General features: G+C 40.9%; 1 protein-coding gene across 1 annotated transcript; it reads left to right on the top strand.

The window, feature by feature from the left end:
* Positions 1-351: 351 nt before the first annotated feature.
* LOC145905972 (protein NLRC5-like) lies at positions 352-26,587 on the top strand. The gene is made up of 8 exons (XM_082993320.1): positions 352-425; positions 558-667; positions 720-860; positions 1,094-1,280; positions 3,764-5,415; positions 15,509-15,670; positions 21,313-21,474; positions 25,978-26,587. The coding sequence occupies exons 1-8, from the start codon at positions 398-400 to the stop codon at positions 26,140-26,142; spliced, it is 2,607 nt and encodes an 868-aa protein (XP_082849446.1). The 5' UTR covers positions 352-397; the 3' UTR covers positions 26,143-26,587.

The raw sequence follows: 26,587 nt of genomic DNA on the forward strand, positions 1-26,587 counted from the left end.
TATTATCAGAAGTGTATGACGTCCAAAAACATTTAAATGCATGGGGTTTGTTTCAGGATGTCAAAGGAACCTTTAATTGTTACGAAAGTTAGGCTTTGTTGCTGAATTAATCGAGCCTGCATTTAAATGTTGTATGTTTGACTTCGTGCAATGAAACCTGCAGGTTTAGGAATTAGGTTTTGTTATAGAGAAGGATATTATTTGTTGTATGGTCGAAAGTGAATCGAACTTGGGTCAAGTAATGTTGAAAACCTGACCAAGGGCAGTTATAATATAAGTTATGCATTGAAATTAAACAGGCGAATATCATTGTTACGATTTCCTAAAAACAATGTTTTCATGAATGTTCTGTTTATTTCATTTTGTTTTAAATCGTATCAAATCTTTGCAGACAAACATGTCATTTTCTTCACCCCAAGAACAAGGTAACGTTAAATCAACTCCTCTCTACTTGTTAGCGTTTATAACAATACCTGCAGACACGTTGATAAACCTGTTTATTGTGATTAAAATTAACATGTTCCATACAACACTTAAACATTCATATATCAACCAAGCTGGAAGTTCAAAAGATGTGGATGATCTCTCACAAATGTTGGATGTTCTACCAACGACCAGCCAGCATGACATAGTTGATGTTCCAGGAACATCTGCACAACGTGTAGTGGTAAGTGGTAATGTGGAGATAGCAATTAGATGTAATGTGTGATTTTGCTTAGTCATCAGAGACGACGGATGACTCATCACAACATAGCTCCAGTGAGGAATCGAGCGATACAGATGAAAATGTGAATCAAACTGCTCCCAAACATGTAGATAACCCAGAACATCTTCAAGGAACATCTGGAGAACGTGAAATTGTAAGTCGGTTATTTATCTGCGCTATTAAACGTTGATTGGTTAGTTTGGTGTAGTTGTCAATTTTTTTTTGTTTTTAAGCTTAATTAAGGTTTTACTCCTACAGGTTTTATTGATATAATGTTGTAATGTAAACCGATTGGTTTAATTTAACGTCACGACAGAAATGCTTTGCTAAATTTTTTGTTGAAAATATTCTTTTCTCCTTATTTACACCAAGCCATAACCTGTGCAGAATATCCAAGGAGAAGGCCCTGTCCTTGGCGACCAACACATCCACACAACTGGACCAGTCCTTACCGGACCAGTTACGATTAAACAACAGGTCAGATTTGTTCAACAGACAACACCACAACAGTTCAACGTTGATCAACATGCAACACCACAACAACCCAACCTACAATTAGAAATACAGGAAAAATGTGAGTAAACATTGGTAGAATAATGTGTTGTCTGCAACAAAAATGTAGGGGTTGTAGCATTAAACTGATATTAAAATTGCCAACATGTCGGTTTATTTTTGACAAAATGTGTTGATTTCCTAACTTTTGTGCTAGTTTTATCAAAAATTGTGGGCTTAAAACTTGAAATCGACCATTTAAAAAGGTTTATCTAACTTTAAACGTCATATTACGTCACACTAAGCATTGTTATGCTATTGTAATCCTTGAGTTTAACGTTGAGTCGATTTCGACTCTGAGTCTGACAGATATTTCTATTGTGTTTAAATATTTTGATCTGACTGTAATTATGCTAAACACAAACACAGATATGAACACGGATTTGAATAAAAGTTTATTTTGAACAGTCGCAATTTCCTGCTATAATATTGAATACGATCGCAGGGTCTAGTGCACAATTGTGGTGTATCCCCCTAAGGGAATTTACGTGCTCTGATATTCTTGTCCGTGATCATAGAAAAAAGGTACAACAGCCACGAAACTTGACTTAACTTTCACAATAAAAATCTACTCAATGCATTTTAGGGTTAAGGGTTACTGTGTATAATATTAGCGAGTAAACCTTAATCCATCACTTAATAATCTTTGCTTGGTTTGTATTAAACCATTCACAAAAAAAGCATATTTTTATTTCGTTGTCGTTGTCAATTTATTTTTGAAAAACAGTAAATCGGACGGGGCTTGTGTGATGTTTTAACGTTAAAAGTTAGACAACATTTTCAAACAGACGGCAGAGGCTATGAGTTGTAATCGAATGTAGCTTCCAAATCAATAACAAGGTTTAATAGTAATTCTAATAACCAGCACAAAAAGTTAGTAAAAGTCCGAAAAAAAACAATTGTTGAGTAGAAATCGACTCGTTTGTAAATCTAGTGATAGACTTTGCTCGTCAGACAGCGATTAAATGTACTTCGGTGTTGAATGAACGTTTTCTATACATCGTAGATTACAAGTTGTACAAAGTCATCACCATTGGAAAGCATGCAAACAAGGTTACTTATGTACACAATACACTAGTCAACAGTGCTTACCTTCTGTTTGAACTAAAGTGGTCAACGCTTCATTCGGAGTACGAACATAATATCGAGATTAGTGAAAACTCACACAAACACCGGTGGTGGAATGATTACTTGTGTGACCGAAGTTAGTTGGCGCCCCTGAAATTCTGCCTAACCTTCAAGGGGCGAGATATCATAGGTCGAAACTAATAGCTTACCCAACCCAAACTGTGATTTCGAGCAAGGTTTGCCAACCCTAACTTGGTGAACGTTCAGGTTAAGCTGCACTCACGGCCTTCCGCTAAAACCTGGTCATGGTAAATACTCCTATGTTTGTAAGGGCCATAATGCACATATAGTATAAAAACTATGAAACAAAAAAAAAAGAAACAAAGTTTTCGTTTTCAATGAGAAATGACCAATCGGTATGTCATAAATCTATGACGTTACCAAAACTACAGAGTCCAAGCCCAAAAATAAGTGGTGCGCGACTGTCCTCCTGTCAGCATCAACCGGCAAAACAATTAGTTCTTCTCACCCAAATCAGTTATGTGATTATTCTTTGTTGTTTGCGGAATAAATTGACTTTATTCTGATTGGAACACAAAACATTACAATACTCTACCTACACAACTTAGCGACCTAGTTTCCATCAAAACAACATCAACCTCTTTACGAGCCACCACAAGTAAACAACTGGGTTAGGTCACTGATTATTTCGCCCGCCAAAATTCTGACCAATTAACGTGTTACACATCTACCTCAGAACTAAACCACACAAGCGCCTAAAACTAATCGAGACATTCTGGGTGAAACAAATCATGACAAAAGAGTGAGGTGTAAAAAAAAGTTTACGTGACCAGACATAAAAATAAGGATATTAAACCAAGCTGCAGACAGGGTGTACACACTGTTTCGACATGTAAGGTCTCATCAATGCAGCCCTGTGCTAGCTTTTACACTAGCGGGCAAACTAATTTTCACTTTGTGGTATCTTTCGGTCAGCGTCGATCCGCCGGGTACCCAACTAACAACCAACAGAGTATGAGACCTCACAGGTCGAAACAGAGTGTACACTCTGTCTGCAGCTAACAACAATACAAAAACTTCATAATTTCCGCTGTATTATTGAAACTACAGAAAACAATCTTAGAAAGTACTGATTGGATTTCGAACATTTCGTGCTTCGCGTTTCGACCACAAATCGTTTCGGGGCTTGGGTTTTGTCGAATCCCAACACCATGAAGCGACAAGTGGCGGAACATTATCCGTTCTAGAAGGAACATTTCATTACGTCATTACGCTATATAATCAAACATCTGAATGTCAGTTCTTGTTGATTGAAACAAGACGAACATTTTCGTCATTGTTTTATCAGCACATGCAAATTCGTTGCGTCATAGCTTTTGTCAGACGATATTTTTGCAAGTAAAAATCCTGTTGTAGGCGAAGAACTGAAGTCAACTTTAAAAGATAAAGTGGAATCCATCGCCAGTGAAGAATCATCACTTGCAGAAATTACCCAACGAAACATAACACCAGTCAACCTATCCATAGTCAGCAAACCACAACAAATTGATGACGAGTTTCAAGCAGAAGGGCATTACCATCGTAGAGAGGAGTTGGCTAAAGTTTACGATCGACCATCCGGTGACATCAGCCCTGAAGAAATGTTTACTCGTGCAAAGGAAACAGCACAAAAAGAAGCAGAATGGAAATTTGAACCCGAACAAGTGGAAGCAAAACTCAAGTACGTGGAAAAGCATGGAAATATTGTCGGCGTTGTCGGTCAAGCGGGCATCGGGAAAACAACTTCTTGCAAAAAATGGGCTTCACAAGCTTTGCGTGGAGAGTTGTTTGGGAAAATATCCTTCATCTTCTACATTGTAATCCGAAATATAAAATTCGAAACAAGCATGACTTTCCTTCGGTTTCTCCTCCACGCCATGCTAATTAGCAGGGAATACTCTCCGGAGGTAGCTCAAGGCATAATGCAAGCAATCAATGGTGATCCAGATGTTCTCTTTGTTTTCGACGGAGTCGATGAAGCAGCTTTTAAATCATTCTCAAGTGAAGTTCCCACTCCCCTGTCAGATGAAAAGAACAAAGCAGAAGTTTATCTCAAGCATTTATTGAGTGGAAATTTGCTTCCACGTTCCCGGAAGATTTTCACGTCACGACCAGCTCCATTCTACAAACTCCATCCTTCACATCGACCAAGGTTTATTGCTCAGATACTCGGCTTAACTCCAAACTCACAGAGAGAACTTGGACAACAGATATGCGGTGCAAGATATGACTCTCTACAGAACAAACTTGAACAAAACACTAACTTGTTCTCTTACTGTTACGTTCCGGTTAATTTCATACTGACCGTCAACTACCTGCTGAGTCATGATGATGATATTCAGCATTTTTCGCAAACCCGTGTTCTGGCATCTACTTGTGTTCAATACTCACAAACTGATCACCTCAAGGATGAAAATCGACAGTTGAACGAACTTTCAAAACTGGCCTGGGACGGATTTCGGAACAAGAAAGTTGTATTCAAAGTTCAGGATTTCAAAAATGCAAACCTTAATGACTCAACTGTTCATGCTTTTCTGAACACCTCAATTACAAAGCAGGGAAACTTTAAGTTGACGATACTGGACGGACACAAACGTAGATATTTTTCACATCTCATTTGGCAAGAATTCTTCTCCGCGGTTTACCTGATGACGATCATGCCTTTAAAAGAATTCACGACACAATACACCCGACTTACCAAGGACAGATGGGAAGTTGTTGCCAAGTTCGCGTTCGGAATTTGCGATTCTTCAGTTTTCAACGATATTGAAGCCGTAGTTCCTGTATGTTCACGTGAAGATTGGAAAGCGAAGAAGAAGCTGCTGAAGAATCTCGCATCGTCGTATATGAAGGAACCAACCAATCAAGTGATAGTTCGATGTTGTAGCTGGGCTCATGAAGCGAACGATGAGGAGATAACTTCATCCGTGTCTTCCTTACTCCCTGATGAGATCGACCTCAGTGACTCATCGCTCCTCCCGACCGACCTCGAGAATCTCACCTTCGTGATTCAAAGGAAAAGCAAACCGGTAAGATGTTGTTTATGCATTTTAAAACCAGTAAATTATTATGTGATTGAAAAGGCATTGTACGATACATGTTGGCTATTGTTTTGTACGCCGGTCGCAAGCATGTTTTGCAAATCACGCAGAGATTTTGGATTATTGGAGAATGACATCATTCCAAAGTAGCGAAGAGGGAAACTGTTTTTCCCGAGATTGCTTACGCGTAACGTATCCGTTAACGTGGGTGTTTCTCGTTTTTGGTATCAAGTCGTGGTTTGACAAGCCTAGATTAGTCATCGCGTCACTGTATTGCCCGGTAATGGATTCCATTTCCTCGCATGCAGGAAACATGTGACTTTGATTCGGTTCATAGAAATCCGCAACGTAGCGACTGTGGTTCCGAATCGTGTTGTCCGACGTCGAAGCCACGCTAAGTTAGTGGAAAACATCTGTGTGCCGGGGTCATTATACAAATCGAGAGCTTTACCTCGGTGAAATTTGACTACTGATGTCGGTACTCAATGTCGCACTGTCAGGCGTCAACGGGCAAACGCGAAATCGTTTCGTTGCGCCCACGCCTCCTGTTTCGACGTATTTGTCAAATATGAGCCTCAAGCCGAGTCTTAACAATAATATTTATGATAGATAGGAAATTTATTGGATTAACGCATTTGACATAAGATCGCATGTGAGTTTTATTTCTTGTGTTTTCCCAACCTGACTTTGCTTGAAAACCTGATGCAAACATTCCAACAATATTTATTTACCATCAACAATTTTGGATACGAAATTAAAAAACGCCAAACTTAGTGAATTTACGCCAAAACGCTCAGGGGAAGTTGAAGAATCATGCAATCCAAACAGAGCACAACTTGACAGCACCCATTACATAAAGCGGAGAACAAAGACAACTAACGGTCAGCGGAGATCAAGGAAAAAAGTAGCCATCAAATCACTTGACAACACAAACTAGACATGTTTGGAAAAACATGTTGTTTAGAAACTAGACATGTTTTGAGATTCATTTGACGCCAAAACGGCTGGGAAATAATCACACAGAAGGACGCGAAAAACACAACTTACGTGAAAGTACAACCGTTGCTATCGCTACACTTTGAAATGAAGCACACTTGACAAGACGGCCTAAAAATGGCCTATTTACCCGTAACCCAGTGGAAAGAAGATTCCTAACAATGACAGACTGGAAATGCAACCCAAGTACATGAATGCAAACTTAAATATGTAGCGTAATATTAAGCAACACCCCCAATGTGTTACAAAAAGGAGACAGGATAATCACGATCAACTCACATCGCGCGCCACTGGGCTCCCCTGCAATGTCTCTCTCGGTGTCGTTTGATGTCGTGAAGTGAAATAAACCTAAAAGCAATCATGGATGGAAAATATTATTCACTAAATCAAGCAGAACAAATTAAACATCCTGCCACAATCCTCACAAACCAAACATTGGTTGCACTTATTTGCACGTGATATGACATCATTAGTTGTGGCAAAGTGCATGTCACAAAATCCGCAATGAAATCGTACACGCATGTTTATTGCCAGCTTTTATGATATGCAATGATCTGCTACGTATCCTGACAGCCTCCATCATGAGACACTTGGAACTTTCAAATGGATTCGCCCTTATGGATTCTGTTTGTCAATCATTGGATTTCACCTTTGTTTACCTAGATGACATACTGGTTGCGAGTTCCTCGTTAAACCGCACACATCTCAAACAACTTTTCAACGACTTGCAGCCTTGTCATTAACGTGAATAAATGCGTTTTCGGAAAAACACAAATTGATTTTCTGGGACATCGAATCGATTGCAACGGTGCTCAGCCACTTCCTGACAAAGTTTTAGCCATTCAACGTTTTCCGCCCCAACTACGATTAAGGGCCTACAAGAGTTTGCTGGTATGATTAATTTTTATCATCGATTCATTCCTGCGGCTGCTAAAATCATGTCCCCAATCTATAAACAATTTTCTTGTAAAAACAATTTTCAGCTGCAGTAGACACCTGAATTAAATGCCTCCTTTGAAAACGCAAAAATGGCTCTGCAACGTGCAACCATTTTGTGCCATCCGCAACCACGGGCTCCAACGGCATTAACCATCGATGCGACGGATAAAGCTATTGGCGCGGTATTGGAGCAGCAAATCAATGGAATTTGGAAGCCGTTGGCTTTCTTCAGCAAGCATCTGCGACCCGCAGAAACAAAGTACAGCACTTTTGATCGTGAGCTTTTGGCGTCATATTTTTCTGTTCGCCACTTTCACTATTTTCTTGAAGGTCAAAAGTTCACCGCCTTTAACATTCACAACGAAGAAGCAGTCGTAACCGCATTCTGTTCGACAGCAACGCCATGAACAAAATGTTGTTGCAGATGCATTGTCCCAGTCGTACATTGCCTCTGCAGGTCATGCACATATTGACCTTGATTACAACGCCCTCGCTGCTGCTCAACAAAGCCAAGAAGTACAAGCCTACCGCACAGCGCTTACCAAGTTAAAGCTTCAAGAAATAAAGTTTGATCCCGGTTTAACGCTCTTATGTGACATGTCAACCGGTTCCCCTCGACCAATCATTCCACAACCATGGCAACGTCGTGTATTTGACGTGATTCACGGGTTGGCGCATCCTTCTGTTCGAACCATACAGAAGCTGGTATCAAGTAAATTTGTCTGGCATGGCATGAATAAGCAAGTTCGCACATGGGCTCAACAGTGCAATGCTTGTCAGAAGGCAAAAGTTGGCAGACACACGCGTGCATCATTGAAGCATTATCCTACAGCTGCAAGTCGATTTCAACACATCAACTTTGACATTGTTGGGCCTCTTAACCGATTTGGCGTTCCATCTCAAGTTACCTCCGATAGAGGTTCGCAATTTACATCGCATCTGTGGGCGACTGTTACCAATGTTATTGGTATTAAGCGCAACTGCACAACAACTTTCCGCCCTCAGGCAAATGGTCTTGTGGAACGTTTTCACCGACACTTAAAAAGTTCCTTAATGGCCAGACTCAACTTTTCAAATTGGATAGATGAGGTGCCATGGGTGTTGCTGGGAATCAGGGCCATGCCAAAAGATGATCTTCAATCCTCCAGCGCTGAGCTGGTATATGACGAACCGATCGCTGTACTGGGTGATTGCATTCCGCACACCACCAATGCCGTTGAACCCTCTCAATTTCTTAAAACGCTTCGCAGTTCCGTTTCCCGTGTTCTACCTGTACCAATGTCCCGCCATCGAACTTATCGTACTTTTGTTCCTGATTTGCTTTTTACTTGCGAGTATGTGTTTGTTCGGAAAGATGGATACTGTCCTCCTTTAAATTCACCATATCAGGGAGCTTTACATGTTGTAAAGCGCAACGACAAATATTTTGTGTTAGATATTTCTGAAACTCGGCAAACAGTCTCCATTGATCGCCTTAAGCCAGCCTTTATTGATGCAACACAGTCAGTTCTTACACCAAAGCCTAAAAAGAGAGGTCGACCTCCAAAAAGTGCAAAACCCGCTTTTTGGGGGGATTAATGCAGCGACATAATATGTTGTAAAGATGTACCGTCGCGGGTTGTGTTAGTTTCAGTGCGTGTTGCCTTTTTCTTGCGATTCTCTGACTTGTCATGTGGCACGCCATGTTGGCATCATTCGATTTACTGCGAACAAACAGCAAGCACGCCACAGGTTACACTCATTTGCATGTGATATGACATCATCGGTTTTGGTAAAATACATTTTCCACTCTCTGTTTTCCATTCTGCAAATGCTTTTTTGCAGAACTTTTAAATTCATGTTTTTCAACCCGGTGTCGAAGTACTGAAATCGTCGGATTGTGAGCATTAACCTTGGGTCGAAATTTACAAATCAATTATTATATTTCCATTAAAATCAAACCACCAGCATGAAGATCTCTTGATAACACATCGTCTCATTATCTTGAACAAATGATGTAACAAACCTGGAATGTGATTTTCTCCTAACCTTCTTTGTTTGTTTAAGCAGTAACACTGAAAAAATGACCCCAATTCATGCTCAGCATTTTCCTCAACCCTTTTTACTGAAGCTGAAATTACGTCAGCATTCCAATTCGGACGTCTTTACTTTAAAGGAGAAGCAACGAAAAATCTCAACAAACTCAACACCGTCCTTAAACACGCGCTTTTGAGCAAAACGTTTGCGTCGTTTTGGTTTCGTTTCCTATGCATTTTGCCTCATTCTTCCTTCTATTCTCGCAGCTTTGCGAACTTCTTGCAAAGAGACGGCATTAATCGCACGTAACTCAAGGAAGCGAATTTTCAAAAAACTTCTTTTTGCTACAAATTTTCCAACGCCAAACGTTGTGTAATGTCGACCCTGATTGACAACACACAGGTGGTTCAACTACACAGTTTTCATGGCGGGTCAAATTTACTCTCAAAACGTGGTGACTTACTTTTCTTGATGTACTTTAAAACACACTTACCCCTCATCAATCGCTAAAGTACGCGTTGTAATTTCCCGTTCGCCCGATGCCCTGGAATGGGTTTCGATGAAAATAAACACGTAGTATCGATTGTGTTAAGGTCGCTGTAAAATTCACGGTGTAAACACACGAACGTATCGCGCGATCACTTTGTTTTCGTTTCAAAGCTTTCAAATGACTGAAGTAAATCAAAGATACCGAGAACCTCTAGCGGCCATGGTTTGAATATGAGGTTGGACGGCATTGCACGAAATTGCCTGAATATAATCTTGTGTCGGTCGCGATCGTGTTTCGCAAAGCAGGCGGAGATTTTGAACTTCTGCGATAAATGCAATGAAAACATTTAAATACAGTTAATAAGAAAACTGTCTTACCCGAGGTAGCTCACGCTTAACGCATCCGCTAACGTGGTCCTGTTTTCGCGTTTTTGGCTTTGACAAGCCTAGATTAGTCATCGCGTCACTTTATCGCCCGGTAATGGATTCCATTTCCTCGCATGCAGGAAACATGTGACTTTGATTCGGTTCAAAGAAGTCCACAACGTAGCGAAGTGGGTCCCGAATCGTGTTGTCCGACGTCGAAGTCCCGCTAAGTTAATGAAAACTCGGGAGCTTTACCTCGTTGGGATTCGACTACTGATGTCGGTACCCGGTGTCGCACTGTCAGGCGTCAACGGGCAAACGCGAAATCATCTTACATCGCGCGCTTATACGCCCAAGCGCGAACAAATTAAACGTACATCTTGCCACAGGTCTCGCAAATCGCACATCGGTTACACTCATTTGCATGTGATATGACATCATCGGTTTGGCAAAATGCAAATTAATTATTACTTGTTTGACTCGTGTTTTCAACAGATTGTTTTTTGATATCACTTATCTGTGTTGTTATTCACACTTTGTTTATCATTGATATTATTTCGTTCAGCTGAAGATGCTCGACCTCTCCTGCAACAACCCCTGGATAGGAGATCGTGCTGTGGTTTACGTGGCCGACTGCATTCAAAACATTGAACAAGTGTATCTGAGTAGATGCGGTCTGACAAGCGTTGGTGCCAAACATCTATCCGAAAAGATTAAACTGTTGAAGAAACCGGTGAGTGATTTCATGTCTTAGTCGGAATAAAAAATTAAAGAACCGAAATTAAAGCAACAAACTACGTCAGTTCAATGCTGACAGTATTCATGTCTCCATGTAACTTCTAACTGTAACATTTCCCCTTATACCGAGACTAATAATGGACATTATATGACTTCCAGGACACCTGATGTGATGTTTCTGTATTGAAACCTGGAGTTTCGGTAAAAATGGTCGAAAAATGTTGTTGACAATTTGGCGCAGCAGTAACCACAATCGGCGACTTTAAGTTTGAAATTATTGAGGGTGAAATTTACATTAGTATTTTACAACATGTGAGACGTGATACCCACGTGGGTCGATTTATGTGTTTCCAGGGGTTACAATTGAGGGTGAATTTTTGCCCAAGATTTAATCAAAAAACTATAAAATAAACTGGTTTTAACAAAGACGGTTCTACATATGAAACAGGATAATCACGATCAACTTACATCGCGCGCCACTGCGCTTTCCCGCAATAACTCTCTCGGTGTCGTTTGATGTTGTAAAGTGAAAAAAACATAAAAGCAATCATGGATGGAAAATATTATTCACTAAATCAAGCGGAACAAATTAAACATCTTGCCACAATCCTCACAAACCGCACATCGGTTAGATTTATTTTCATATGATATGACGTCATCAGTTGTGGCAAAGTGCATGTCACAAAATCCGCAATGAAATCGTACACGCATGTTTATTGCCAGCTTTTATGATATGCAATGATCTGCTACGTACCATGACAGCCTCCATGATGAGACACTTGGAACTTTCAAATGGATTCGCCCTTATGGACTCTGTTTGTTAATCATTGGATTTCACCTTTGTTTACCTAGATGACATACTGGTTGCGAGTTCCTCGTTAAACCGCACATATCTCAAACAACTTTTCAACGACTTGCAGCCTTGTTATTAACGTGAATAAATGCGTTTTCGGAAAAGCACAAATTGATTTTCTGGGACATTGAATTGATTGCAACGATGCTCTGCCACTTCCTGACAAAGTTTTAGCCATTCAACGTTTTCCGCCCCCAACTACGATCAAGGGCCTACAAGAGTTTGCTGGTATGATTAATTTTTATCATCGTTTCATTCCTGCGGCTGCTAAAATCATGTCCCCAATCTATAAACAATTTTCTGTTTAAAATGTACAGCTGCAGTGGATACCTGAATTAAATGCCTCCTTTGAAAACGCAAAAATGGCTCTGCAACGTGCAACCAATTTGTGCCATCCGCAACCACGGGCACCAACGGCATTAACCATCGATGCGTCGGATAAAGCTATTGGCGCGGTATTGGAGCAGCAAATCAATGGAATTTGGAAGCCGTTGGCTTTCTTCAGCAAGCATCTGCGACCTGCAGAAACAAAGTACAGCACTTTTGATCGTGAACTCTTGGCGTCATATTTTTCTGTTCGCCACTTGCGATATTTTCTTGAAGGTCGAAAGTTCACCGCCTTTAACATTCACAACGAAGAAGCAGTCGTAACCGCATTCTGTTCGACAGCAACGCCATAAACAAAATGTTGTTTCAGATGCATTGTCCCGGTAGTACATTGCCTCTGCAGACCAAGCACATATTGACCTTGATTACAACGCCCTCGCTGCTGCTCAACAAAGCCAAGAAGTACAAGCATACCGCACAGCGCTTACCAAGTTAAAGCTTCAAGACATAAAGTTTGAACCCGGTTAAACGCTCTTACGTGACATGTCAACCGGTTCCCATCGACCAATCTTTCAAAAACCATGGCAACGTCGTGTATTTGACGTGATTCACGGGTTGGCGCATCCTTCTGTTCGAACCACACAGAATTGGTATCAAGTAAATTTGTCTGGCATGGCATGAATAAGCAAGTTCGCACATGAGCACAACAGTGCTATGCTTGCCAGAAGGCAAAAGTCGGTTTACTAGGTGGCCTGAGGCTATACCTATGCCCGATGCTACAACAGAAACTTGCGCACGTGCTCTTGTTCACCATTGGATAGCCCGATTTCGCGTTCCATCTCAAGTTACCTCCGATAGAGGTTCGCAATTTACATCGCATCTGTGGGCGACTGTTACCAATGTTATTGGTATTAAGCGCAACTGCACAACAGCTGTCCGCCCTCAGGCAAATGGTCTTGTGGAACATTTTCACCGACACTTAAAAAGTTCCTTAATGGCCAGACTCAACTCTTTAAATTGGATATATGAGGTGCCATGGGTGTGGCCATGCCGAAAGATGATCTTCAATCCTCCAGCGCTGAGCTGGTATCAGGCGAACCGATCGCTGTACCGGGTGATTGCGTTCCGCACACCACCACTGCCGTTGAACCCTCGCAATTTCTTAAAACGCTTCGAAGTTCCGTTTCCCGTGTTCTACCTGTACCAATGTCCTGCCATCGAACTTATCGTACTTTTGTTCCTGATTTGATTTTTACTTGCGAGTATGTGTTTGTTCGGAAAGGCGGATACCGTCCTCCTTTAAATTCACCATATCAGGGACAAATGTTTTGTGTTAGATATTTCTGGAACTCGGCAAACAGTCTCCAATAATCGCCTTGAGCCGGCCTTTATTGATGCAACACAGTCAGTTCTTACACCAAATCCTAAAAAGAGAGGCCTAACTCCAACAAGTGCAAAACACGCTTCTGTCGGGGTTTTGTTACTTTCAGTGCGTGTTGTCTTTTTCGTGCGATTCTCTCACGTGTCATGTGGCACGCCATGTTGGCATCATTCGATTTACTGCGAATATAGAGCAAGCACGCCACAGGTTACACTCATATGCATGTGATATGGCTTGATCGGTTTTGGTAAAATACATTTTCCACTCTCTCTTTTCCATTCTGCAAATGATTTATTTGCAGAACTTTTTAAATTCATATTTTTTTCAACCCTGTGTCGAAGCACTGAAATCGTCGGATTGTCAGCATTAACCTTGGGTCGAAATTTACAAATCAATTATTATATTTCCATTAAAATCAATCCACCAGCACGAAGATCTCTTGATAAAACATCGTCTCATTATCTTGAACAAATAATGCAACAAACCTGGAATGTGATTTTATCCTAACCTTCTTTGTTTGTTTAAGCAGTAACACTGAAAAAATGACACCAAATCATGCTCAGCATTCTCCTTAACCCTTCTTGCTGAAGCTGAAATTACGTCAGCATTCCAATTCGGACGTCTTTACTTTGAAGGAGAAGCAACAAAAAATCTCAACAAACTCAACACTGTCCTTAAACACGCGCTTTTGAGCAAAACATTTGCGTCGATTTGGTTTTGTTTCCTATGCATTTTGCCTCATTTTTCCCTCTATTCTCGCTGCCTTGCGAACTTCTTGCAAAGAGACGGCATTAATCGCACGTAACTCAAAGAAGCGAATTTTCGAAAAATATTTTTTTGCCACAAATTTTCTAACGCCCAAACATTGTGTAATGTCAACCCTGATTGACAACACGCACGTGGTTAAACTACACAGTTTTCATGCCGGGTCAAATTTACTCGCAAAACGTGGTGACTTACTTTTCTTGATGTACTTCAAAACACACTTATCCCTCATCAATCGCTAAAGCACGCGTTGTAATTTCCCGTTCGCCCGATGCCCTGGGATGGGTTTTGATGAAAATAAACACGTTGTATCGATTGTGTTAAGGTCGCTGTAAAATTCACGGTGAAAATACACGAACGTATCGCGCGATCACCTTGTGTTCGTTTCAAAGATTTCAAATGACTGAAGTAAATCAAAGAAACCGAAAACCTCAAGCGGCCATGGTTTGAATATGAGGTTGGACGGCATTGCACGCAATTGCCTGAATATATTCTTGTGTCGGTCGTCATCGTGTTTCGCAAAGCAGGCGGAGATTTTGAACTTCTGCGATAAATGCAATGAAAACATTCAAATACAGTTAATAAGGAAACTGTCTTACCCGAAGTCGCTCACGCTTAACGCATCCGCTAACGTGGTCCTGTTTCGCGTTTTTGGCTTTGACAAGCCTAGATTAGTCATCACGTCACTTTATCGCCCGGCAATGGATTCCATTTCCTCGCATGCAGGAAACACGTGACTTTGATTCGGTTCAAAGAAGTCCACAACGTAGTGAAGTGTGTCCCGAATCGTGTTGTCCGACGTCGAAGTCACGCTAAGTTAATGAAAAACTCGGGAGCTTTACCTCGTTGGTATTCGACTACAGATGTCGGTACCCGGTGTCGCACTGTCAGGCGTCAACGGGCAAACGCGAAATCGTTTCGCTGCGCCCACGCCCTCAATGTGTTACAAAGAGGAAACAGGAAAATCACGATCAACTTACATCGCGCGCTTATGCGCTCAAGCGCGAACAAATTAAACGTACATCTTGCCACAGGTCTCGCAAACCGCACATCGGTTACACTCATTTGCATGTGATATGACATCATCGGTTTTGCCAAAATGCAAATTAATTATTACTTGTTTGATTCGTGTTTTCAATTGATTGTTTTTTGATATCACTTATCTGTGTTGTTATTCACACTTTGTTTAACATTGATGTTATTTCATTCAGATGAAGTGGCTCAACCTCTCCTACAACAATATAAAAGACCGTGGTGCGCTTTACGTGGCCGACTGCATCCAAAACATTGAACAAGTGGATCTGAGTGAATGCGGTCTGACAAGCGTTGGTGCCAAACATCTATTCGAGAAGATTAAACTGTTGAAGAAACCGGTGAGTGATTTCATGTCTTGGTCGGAATAAAAAAGCAAAGCATCGAAATTAAAGCAACAAACTACGTCAGTTCAATGCTGGCAGTATTCATGTCTACATGTAACTCCTAACTGTAGCATTTTCCCTTATACCGAGACTAATAATGGACATTATATGACTTCCAGGACACTTGATGTGATGTTTCTAAATTGAAACCTGGAGTTTCGGTAAAAATGGTCGAAAAATGTTGTTGACAATTTGGCGCAGCAGTAACCACAATCGGCGACTTTAAGTTTGAAATTCTTGAGGGTGAAATTTACATTAGTATTTTACAACATGTGAGACGTGATACCCACGTGGGTCGCTCTATGTATTTCCAGGGGTTACAATTGAGGGTGAATTTTTGCCCAAGATTTAATCAAAAAACTACAAAATAAACTGGTTTTAACAAAGACGTTTCTGCATACGAAACAGGATAATCACGATCAACTAACATCACGCACTTCTGCGCTTTCCCGCAATATCTCTCTCGGTGTCGTTTGATGTCGTGAAGTGAATTAAACCTAAAAGCAATCATGGATGGAAAATATTATTCACTAAATCAAGCAGAACAAATTAAACATCTTGCCACAGGTCTCGCAAACCGCACATCGGTTACACTCATTTGCGTGTGATACGACATCATCGGTTTTGCCAAAATGCAAATTAATTATTGTTTGTTTGATTCGTGTTTTCAACTTATTTTTTTTGATATCACTTATCTGTGTTGTTATTCACACTTTGTTTAACATTGATGTTATTTCGTTCAGCTGAAGATGCTCGACCTCTTTTGCAACAATATAAAAGACCGTGGTGCGGTTTACGTGGCCGAATGCATCGACAACATTGAACAAGTGGATCTGCTTCATTGCGGCCTGACAAGCGTTGGTGCCAAACATCTATCGAAGAAGATTAAACTGTTGAAGAAACCGGTGAGTGATTTCATGTCTTAGTCGGAATAAAAAAGTAAAGCATCGAAATTAAAGCAACAAACTACGTCAGTTCAATGCTGACAGTACTCATGTCTCCATGTAACTCCTAACTGTAGCTTTTCCCCTTATACCGAGACTAATAATGGACATTATATGACTTTCAGGACACCTGATGTGATGTTTCTAAATTGAAACCTGGAGTTTCGGTAAAAATGGTCGAAAAATGTTGTTGACAATTTGGCGCAGCAGTAACCACAATCGGCGACTTTAAGTTTGAAATTCTTGAGGGTGAAATTTACATTAGTATTTTGCAACGCGTGAGACGTGATACCCACGTGGGTCGATTGATGTATTTCCAGGGTTTACAATTGAGGGTGAATTTTTGCCCAAGATTTAATCAAAAAACCATAAAATAAACTGGTTTTAACAAAGACGGTTCTACATACGAGACAGGATAATCACGATCAACTAACATCGCGCGCCACTGGGCTCCCCTGCAATGTCTCTCTCGGTGTCGTTTGATGTTGTGAAGTGAAATAAACCTAAAAGCAATCATGAATGGAAAATATTATTCACTAAATCAAGCAGAACAAACTAAACATCTTGCCACAATCCTCACAAACCAAACATCGGTTGCATTCATTTGTATGTGATATGGCATCATTAGTTGTGGCAAAGTGCATGTTACAAAATCGTACACGCATATTTATTGCCTGCTTTCAAGATATGCAATGATCTGCTACGTATCCTGACAGCCTCCATGGTGAGACACTTGGAACTTTCAAATGGATTCGCCTTTATGGATTCTGTTTGTCAGTCATTGGATTTCACCTTTGTTTAACTAGATGACATACTGGTTGCGAGTTCCTCGTTAAACCACACATATCTCAAACAACTTTTCAACGACTTGCAGCCTTGTCATTAACGTGAATAAATGCGTTTTCGGAAAAGCACAAATTGATTTTCTGGGACATCGAATCGATTGCAACGGTGCTCAGCCACTTCCTGACAAAGTTTTAGCCATTCAACGTTTTCCGCCCCCAACTACGATCAAGGGCCTACAAGAGTTTGCTGGTATGATTAATTTTTATCATCGCTTCATTCCTGCAGCTGCTAAAATCATGTACCTAATCTGGTAACAATTTTCTGGAAAAAATTTACAGCTGCAGTGGACACCTGAATTAAATGCCTCCTTTGAAAACCCAAAAATGGCTCTGCAACGTGCAACCATTTTGTGCCATCCGCAACCACGGCCTTCAACGGCATTAACCATCGATGCGTCGCATAAAGCTATTGGCGCGGTATTGGAGCAGGAAATCCATGGACTTTGGAAACCGTTGGCTTTCTTTAGCAAGCATCTGCGACCCGCAGAAACAAAGTACAGCACTTTTGATCGTGAGCTTTTGGCGTCATATTTTTCTGTTCGCCACTTTCGATATTTTCTTGAAGGTCGAAAGTTCACCGCGTACCCTGATCACAAGCCTTTAGCAATCACTCGGAAGAAGCAGTCGTAGCCGCATTCTGCTCGACAGCAACGCCATAAACAAAATGTTGTTGCAGATGCATTGTCCCGGTCGTACATTGCCTCTGCAGATCAAGCATATATTAACCTTGATTACAACGCCCTCGCTGCTGCTCAACAAAGCCAATAAGTACAAGTATACCGCACAGCGCTTACCAAGCTAAAGCTTCAAGACATAAAGTTTGATCCCGGTTTAACGCCCTTATGTGACATGTCAACCGGTTCCCCTCGACCAATCATTCCACAACCATGGCAACGTCGTGTATTTGACGTGATTCACGGGTTGGCGCATCCTTCTGTTCGAACCACACAGAAGCTGGTATCAAGTAAATTTGTCAGGCATGGCATGAATAAGCAAGTTCGCACATGAGCTCAGCAGTGCAATGCTTGTCAGAAGGCAAAAGTTGGCAGACAAACGCGTGCCCCATTGAAGCATTATTCTGCAGCTGCAAGCCTTTTTCAACACATCAACATTGACATTGTTGGGCCTCTTCCACAATGCCAAGGTAACAAATGCTTATTTACAATCGTTGATCGGTTTACTAGGTTGCCTAAGGCTATACCTATGCCCGATGCTACCACAGAAACTTGCGCACGTGCTCTTATTCACCATTGGATAGCCCGATTTGGCGTTCCATCTCAAGTTAGCTCCGATAGAGATTCTTAATTTACATCGCATCTGTAGGCCACTGTTACCAATGTTATTGGTATTAAGCGCAACTGCACAACAGCTTTCCGCCCTCAGGCAAATGGTCTTGTGGAACGTTTTCACCGACACTTAAAAAGTTCCTTGATGGCCAGACTCAACTCTTCAAAATGGATAGATGAGGTGCCTTGGGTGTTGCTGGAAATCAGGGCCATGCCGAAAGATGATCTTCAATCCTCCAGCGCTGAGCTGGTATATGGCGAACCGATCGCTGTACCGGGTGATTGCATTCCGCACACCACCACTGCCGTTGAACCCTCGCAATTTCTTAAAACGCTTCGCAGTTCCGTTTCCCGTGTTCTACCTGTACCAATGTCCCGCCATCGAACTTATCGTACTTTTGTTCCTGATTTGCTTTTAACTTGCGAGTATGTGTTTGTTCGAGAGACGGATACCGTCCTCCTTTAAATTCTCCATATCAGGAATCTTTTCATGTTGTAAAGCGCAACGACAAATATTTTGTGTTAGATATTTCTGGAACTCGGCAAACAGTCTCCATTGATCGCCTTAAGCCGGCCTTTATTGATGCAACACAGCCAGTTCTTACACCAAAGGCTAAAAAGAGAGGCCGACCTCCAAAAAGTGCAAAACCTGCTTCTGGGGGGGAGTAATGTAGCGACATAATATGTTGTAAGGATGTACCGTCGCTGGTTGTGTTATTTTCAGGGCGTGTTGCCTTTTTCTTGCGATTCTCTCACGTGTCATGTGTCACGCCATGTTCGCATCATTCGATTTACTACGAATAAAGAGCAAGCACGCCACAGGTTACACTCATTTGCATGTGATATGACATCATCGGTTTTGGTAAAATATATTTTCCACTCTCTCTTTTCCATTCTGCAAATGCTTTCTTTGCAGAACTTTTTAATTTCGTTGTTTTTCAACCCGGTGTCGAAGCACTGAAATCGTCGGATTGTCAGCATTAACCTTGGGTTGAAATTTACAAATCAATTATTATATTTCCATTAAAATCAAACCACCAGCATGAAGATCTCTTGATAACACATCGTCTCATTATCTTGATAGAATAATGCAAGAAACCTGGAATGTGATTTTCTCCCAAACTTCTTTGTTTGTTCAAGCAGTAACACTGAAAATGACCTCAATTCTCCTCTACACTTCTTAGTGAAACTGAAATTACGTCAGCATTCCAGTTCAGACGTTTTTACTTTGAAGGAGAAGCAACAAAAAATCTCAACAAACTAAACACTGTCCTTAAACACGCGCTTTTGAGCAAAACATTTGCGTCGTTTTGGTTTTGTTTCCAATGCATTTTGCCTCATTTTTCCTTCTATTCTCGCAGCTCAAAGAAGCGAATTTTCGAAAAAAATCTTTTTGCTACAAATTTTCCAACGCAAAAGATTGTGTAATGTCGACCCTGATTGACAACACGCACGTGGTTAAACTACACAGTTTTCATGCCGGGTCAAATTTACTCGCAAAACGTGGTGACTTACTTTTCTTGATGTACTTTAAAACACACTTATCCCTCATCAATCGCTAAAGTACGCGTTGTAATTTCCCGTTCGCCCGATGCCCTGGGATGGGTTTCGATGAAAATAAACACGTTGTATCGATTGTGTTAAGGTCGTTGTGAAATTCACGGTGAAAATACACGAATGTATCGCGCGATCACTTTGTGTTCGTTTCAAAGCTTTCAAATGACTGAAGTAAATCAAAGAAACCGAGATCCTCTAGCGACCACGGTTTGAATATGAGGTTGGACGGCATTGCACGAAATTGCCTGAATATAGTCTTGTGTCGGTAGCGATCGTGTTTCGCAAAGCAGGCGGGGATTTTGGAGTTCTGCGATAAATGCAATGAAAACATTCAAATACAGTTAATAAGGAAACTGTCTTACCCGAAGTCGCTCACGCTTAACGCATCCGCTAATGTGGGTGTTTCGCGTTTTTGTCTTTGACAAGCCTAGATTAGTCATCGCGTCACTTTATCGCCCGGCAATGGATTCCATTTCCCTGCATGCAGGAAACATGTGAAATTGATTCGGTTCAAAGAAGTCCACAACGTAGCGAAGTGGGTCCCGAATCGTGTTGTCCGACGTCGAAGTCACGCTAAGTTAATGAAAAACTCGGGAGCTTTACCTCGTTGGGATTCGACTACTGATGTCGGTACCCGGTGTCGCACTGTCAGGCGTCAACGGGCAAACGCGAAATCGCTGCGCCCACCCCCCCAGTGTGTTACAAAGAGGAAACAGGAAAATCACGATCAACTTACATCGCGCGCTTATGCGCTCAAGCGCGAACAAATTAAACGTACATCTTGCCACAGGCCTCGCAAACCGCACATCGGTTACACTCATTTGCATGTGATATGACATCATCGGTTTTGCCAAAATGCAAATTAATTATTGTTGGCTTGATTCGTGTTTTCAACTGATTTTTTTGATATCACTTATCTGTGTTGTTATTCACACTTTGTTTAACATTGATGTTATTTCATTCAGATGAAGCGGCTCAACCTCTCCTACAACAATATAGAAGACCATGGTGCGGGTTACGTGGCCGACTGCATACACAACATTGAACATGTGGATCTGGATGGATGCCGCCTGACAAGCGTTGGTGCCAAACATCTATCCGAGAAGATTAAACTGTTGAAGAAACCGGTGAGTGATTTCATGTCTTAGTCGGAATAAAAAAGTAAAACATCGAAATTAAAGCAACAAACTACATCAGTTCAATGCTGACAGTATTCATGTCTCCATGTAACTCCTAACTGTAGCTTTTCCCTTTATACCGAGACTAATAATGGACATTATATGACTTCCAGGACATTTGATGTGATATTTCTAATTTGAAACCTGGAGTTTCGGTAAAAATGGTCGAAAAATGTTGTTGACAATTTGGCGCAGCAGTAACCACAATCGGCGACTTTAAGTTTGAAATTCTTGAGGGTGAAATTTACATTAGTATTTTACAACATGTGAGACGTGATACCCACGTGGGTCGCTTTATGTATTTTCAGGGATTACAATTGAGGGTAAATTTTTGCCCAAGATTCAATCCAAAAAATATAAAATAAACTGGTTTTAACAAAGACGGTTCTACATACGAAACAGGATAATCACGATCAACTTGCATCGCGCGCCACTGGGCTCCCCTGCAATGTCTCTCTCGGTGTCGTTTGATGTTGTGAAGTGAAATAAACCTAAAAGGAATCATGGATGGAAAATATTATTCACTAAATCAAGCAGAACAAATTAAACGTCTTGCCACAATCCTCACAAACCGCACATCGGTTGCATTCATTTGTATGTGATATGACATCATCGGTTTTGGTAAAATACATTTTCCACTCTCTCTTTTCCATTCTGCAAATGTTTTCTTTGCCGAACTTTTTAAATTCATATTTTTTTCAACCCGGTGTCGAAGTACTGAAATCATCGAATTGTCAGCATTAACCTTGGGTCGATTATATTTCCATTAAAATCAAACCACCAGCATGAAGATCTCTTGATAACACATCGTCTCATTATCTTGAACAAATAATGCAAGAAAACTGGAATGTGATTTTCTCCTAACCTTCTTTGTTTGTTTGAGCAGTAACACTGAAAATGACCTCAATTCATGCTCAGCATTCTCCTCTACCCTTCTCACTGAAGCTGAAATTACGTCAGCATTCTAATTCGGACGTCTTTACTTTGAAGGAGAAGCAACAAAAAATCTCAACAAACTCAACACCGTCCTTAAACACGTGCTTTTCAGTAAAACTTTTGCGTCGTTTAGGTTTCGTTTTGCATTTTCTCTCTTTTTCTGCTATTCTCGCAGCTGCTATTCCTGATCACCCTGCACGTGTGTGTTTTTTCTGTTATTCCTGATCACCCTGCACGTGTGTGTTTTTTCTGCTATTCCTGATCACCCTGCACGTGTGTGTTTTTTCTGCTATTCCTGATCACCCTGCACGTGTGTGTTTTTTCTGCTATTCCTGATCACCCTGCACGTGTGTGTTTTTTCTGCTATTCCTGATCACCCTGTACGTGTGTGTTTTTTCTGCTATTCCTAATCACCCTGCACGTGTGTGTTTTTTCTGCTATTCCTGATTGACAACACACACGTACAGGATGCCGATTTATGCCTTTTTCAACGACACGGTTGGAAACGGCCGGCGTGAATAAATTATGAGTTACCGATATGCAGTACCACGAACAGACGCTACTGTTATCTACAAAGTCCATAAATTGATTTACTGTAATAACTTAATTTATCCTAACAAATCGGTCACGCCAATCTTGCAACATTCACATCGATCTTACTAGTTTTCTTTTATCGAAGATTGGACGCCAACGATTTTCCTATTGACATGTGTTTGACAATTTTTGCTGTACATGTTGGTGGCAAAAGTATTGAAGACGTTGGTGCAAAAAATCAATTGAGGATTGATTCTCCTCAATTGACATTATTGAACAACAGCATTTAACGGTTACGTAGTGTTGAAAACTTAATGGCACCATCACCCCCCAAAATAAATGTTTCTGTTTAGATTGCTAAATAAACGCAACAATTTTTTTTGAAAATATCCATGCAAAAACCAACCATCTCTTGCTTTGAGGTTCAGCAAACTTGCGCGTTAAACTAGCCATTTTGTCCAAACATGGAGTATTGTTAACGAACACGTGGCATTGTTACCAAACATGTTTCATAGTTACGAAACTAGTACCTTTTCCGCCAATCGGACCTCAAAAGAGACATGGCCTACAACATGCAAAAGTAATTGTTTTGTCGTTATTCCAACCTGTATTCTAAACTGATGTAAGTACAAAAATTCTGTAATCGAAGTATTACGACATTTTCACCATCCGACAAGCTCGACAATTTTTCTCAAGATGTTCGACACGCAATAAAAAATCGACGCCCTGAGCACGTGGTTAAACCCCACAGCTTAAGCCGGGTCCACACTCACGCTTTGCGCCGGCGGATTCTTTGTTTGTTTCAATGTCCCGAGCGTACGACCGCACGCCGGCGTATAATGAAACAAACAAAGAATCCGCCGGCGCAAAGCGTGAGTGTGGACCCGGCCTTAGGTTTCTTCCATGTAATCTGGCTGTCCTTGCTTTCTCCCTTCCTCTTTACGTAGAACTCGTATCTCTGTGTTAACGACAAAACACATCAGTTGTAAGTTTGAGTTTTCATGCCGGGTCAAATTTCCTCGCAAAACCATTCATTTGTTTCTTACTGATTTCATAACTACTGCAGCGTCAACAACGTTAATTTTCACAACTATTCACTTACAATCAACAGCTACGTCACACTATTGTCACGTGATTGGACATTATTCTTTTCCAAGTTTGGCTGATTTTGCAAAAAAAGGTTTTCTATGTTTGTTTGGTTCGCGACGTTTTTTCTTTTGGTTTCGAAGATATTTGGGGATGGAATGTTTTGAGTTGCATGCGTCAGTGTTTATACCGCAAACATTCGGAGAACAACTGTTGTTGGTAGTTCTAGTGAAAAGAAAATAGCACGAATGTGAGTTAAAGAAACAGCGTAAGTGTAACGGATAATTTGCCTTTCTCTTTACGTTCTCTCGCTTTGTGTTGTGTCTCGCGAGTTTTGCATTGTTACACAACACAGACCGCAGAATGAAGAGCAACTCTCCTCACTGTGACGAGAAAAGACACGTCACGAACACTCTGAGTTAATTGCCAGTGATGTTTTGAGTAAACGTGGGTTTTCTTTGTTTATTTGTACAACGCCCAGCATTATTCCCTTACTTTTACATTTCCGTTAAATTTTCGGCTCCGCTTTTCGGATTATATTTGAATAAAGCGTTTTATAGTTTTTTGAAGTAAAACACCTATTTAGTAAAAAAAAAACTGCGAGGTGCGCTTAATGTTGGTTGCCACGCGACGAAATAGAAACAATGGAAGTTGAAAAGTTGAAATCTCCAGTACATGATGTCCAGGAAAAGCAGTTGGAAGGAGTTAAACCCCGGTGTTTCCACTACACGCGTTAACCGGACATACAACGTCGGTGATCCTTGCTATGCACTGTATTACGGACCACGACATGACAAAGACCCACGATGGGTTCCCGCACTGGTCATCAAACGTTGCGGAAGTCGAAGTGTTCGGGTTAAAGTTATTCCCCGAGGTCCGATATGGAGACGACATATTGACCAACTTCGACCCAGATATGCATCATCACAAGATGACGAGCCAGGAGATGAACCAGCAGATCACCCAACATCACGCGATGTATCCGATGATGAAGAGTCCGGTCGTGCCGATACGCGCGACACGGTCACCCCTGAGACTATCGTTAGTCCTGACAATACTCATTCACCTGCGGCGCAGGAGTTGTCACACGGGGATAGTTTACCCCGGCGCCCGAAACGGCGTCCGAAGCCTCCAAAATATTATGGTTATTAGTGTCATTTTGCGTTGTTTCATAACCCAATATTGGCGGGGAGGTGTTGTCTAATTGTATCATTATGTGTCCTAAAGTTGACCTAACGCAATGACGTTTTAGATTTGCCGTGCAATCAGCGTGTCTGGCAATGCGACATACGCCTGCGAAATTACTGCGCATCTCAGTATCTAATAATTTCGTTCCAGGCGTTATGCGTGTTGGTTTTGGCTATAAAACCTGCGTACCCTTTTGTACCAATACACTTGAACTGTTTGCAGCTCAAGAATACAACACTTTACATTCGCGATTTATCACTTAAAAATGTAAAGATCATATAACACCTAGAAACTGTGTTAAATTTAATAAAATATCAAAATCGGCTGATGTAACCACTAAGTAACATTAAACATAAGCAAAACGGCGTAAAACCGACACAAATTCTCAAAAAGTAACACAGAATTTGTGCTGCAATTTTGCGTAACAAGACTGACTTAAATACTAACAAACCATTGTTTATTTGTTTTACATTATTTACATATTCCTAGTAATTTCTTGACGAAAAAATTGTATTGTGCCAAATGTTTCAAACAACAACAAGATCACTGACGTCACAATTTCATGAGAAGAAACTTGCTGTGTTTATTTTTGACTTTTTAGTTTATGTTATTACAAATCCACTCTGCTCATTTTACAACAACATAATTAGGTATTGACGACCATAACATGATCCTAAACCTCCAAGCTTAAGTTATTTTGTTGTTTAGATGGAGTTTCTTGGTCTGTTCGAAAACCGTTTGACGGATGAAAGTGCTGAGTCATTGGCTGCATGTGTTCACAACATTCAGGAGTTGAATGCTTGGCATTGTGGCTTCACACAAGCAGGGAAGAATCTCATCAGATCAAAGTCGCGAGGAAGAGTTGACTTTTAACTTTCCATTCTAGCTTGCTGTTCCTTAAGTTATTTCATATGAAACATTTGATTTACATTCAACTGAATATCTCCACGCTACACCACGTGATGCAATATTAACCAGGATTTCATGAGTGTTGGTCGTATAACCTTGAAACGTATAATGAAACCTGATTCCATTAAAACCTTTCTGTAATTTCATGTCAATTTTGTTTTTGTTTTATCTTAATTCGTCATTTCCATGTTTTTTTTGCTTTGGCGGTTGTTGAGAAAACATGATAAATAGAGGAAAGGAAAACAACATAGTGACAGAATGACAATTATCATGTTGTTGTTGATCCAGATTTATTCGTAGTTTGTTTTTGTTGATTACAGCGTGTATGGATTGTAGTCGTATAATCTGTTCCTTTGGTTGTCATGCCAACCGATGTAGCGGTACAGAATAATTATCCCAATAATATTGT

The sequence above is a fragment of the Ascidia mentula genome, chromosome 6 (assembly GCF_947561715.1).
Source record: "Ascidia mentula chromosome 6, kaAscMent1.1, whole genome shotgun sequence".
In the NCBI taxonomy this organism is placed as follows: domain Eukaryota; kingdom Metazoa; phylum Chordata; class Ascidiacea; order Phlebobranchia; family Ascidiidae; genus Ascidia; species Ascidia mentula.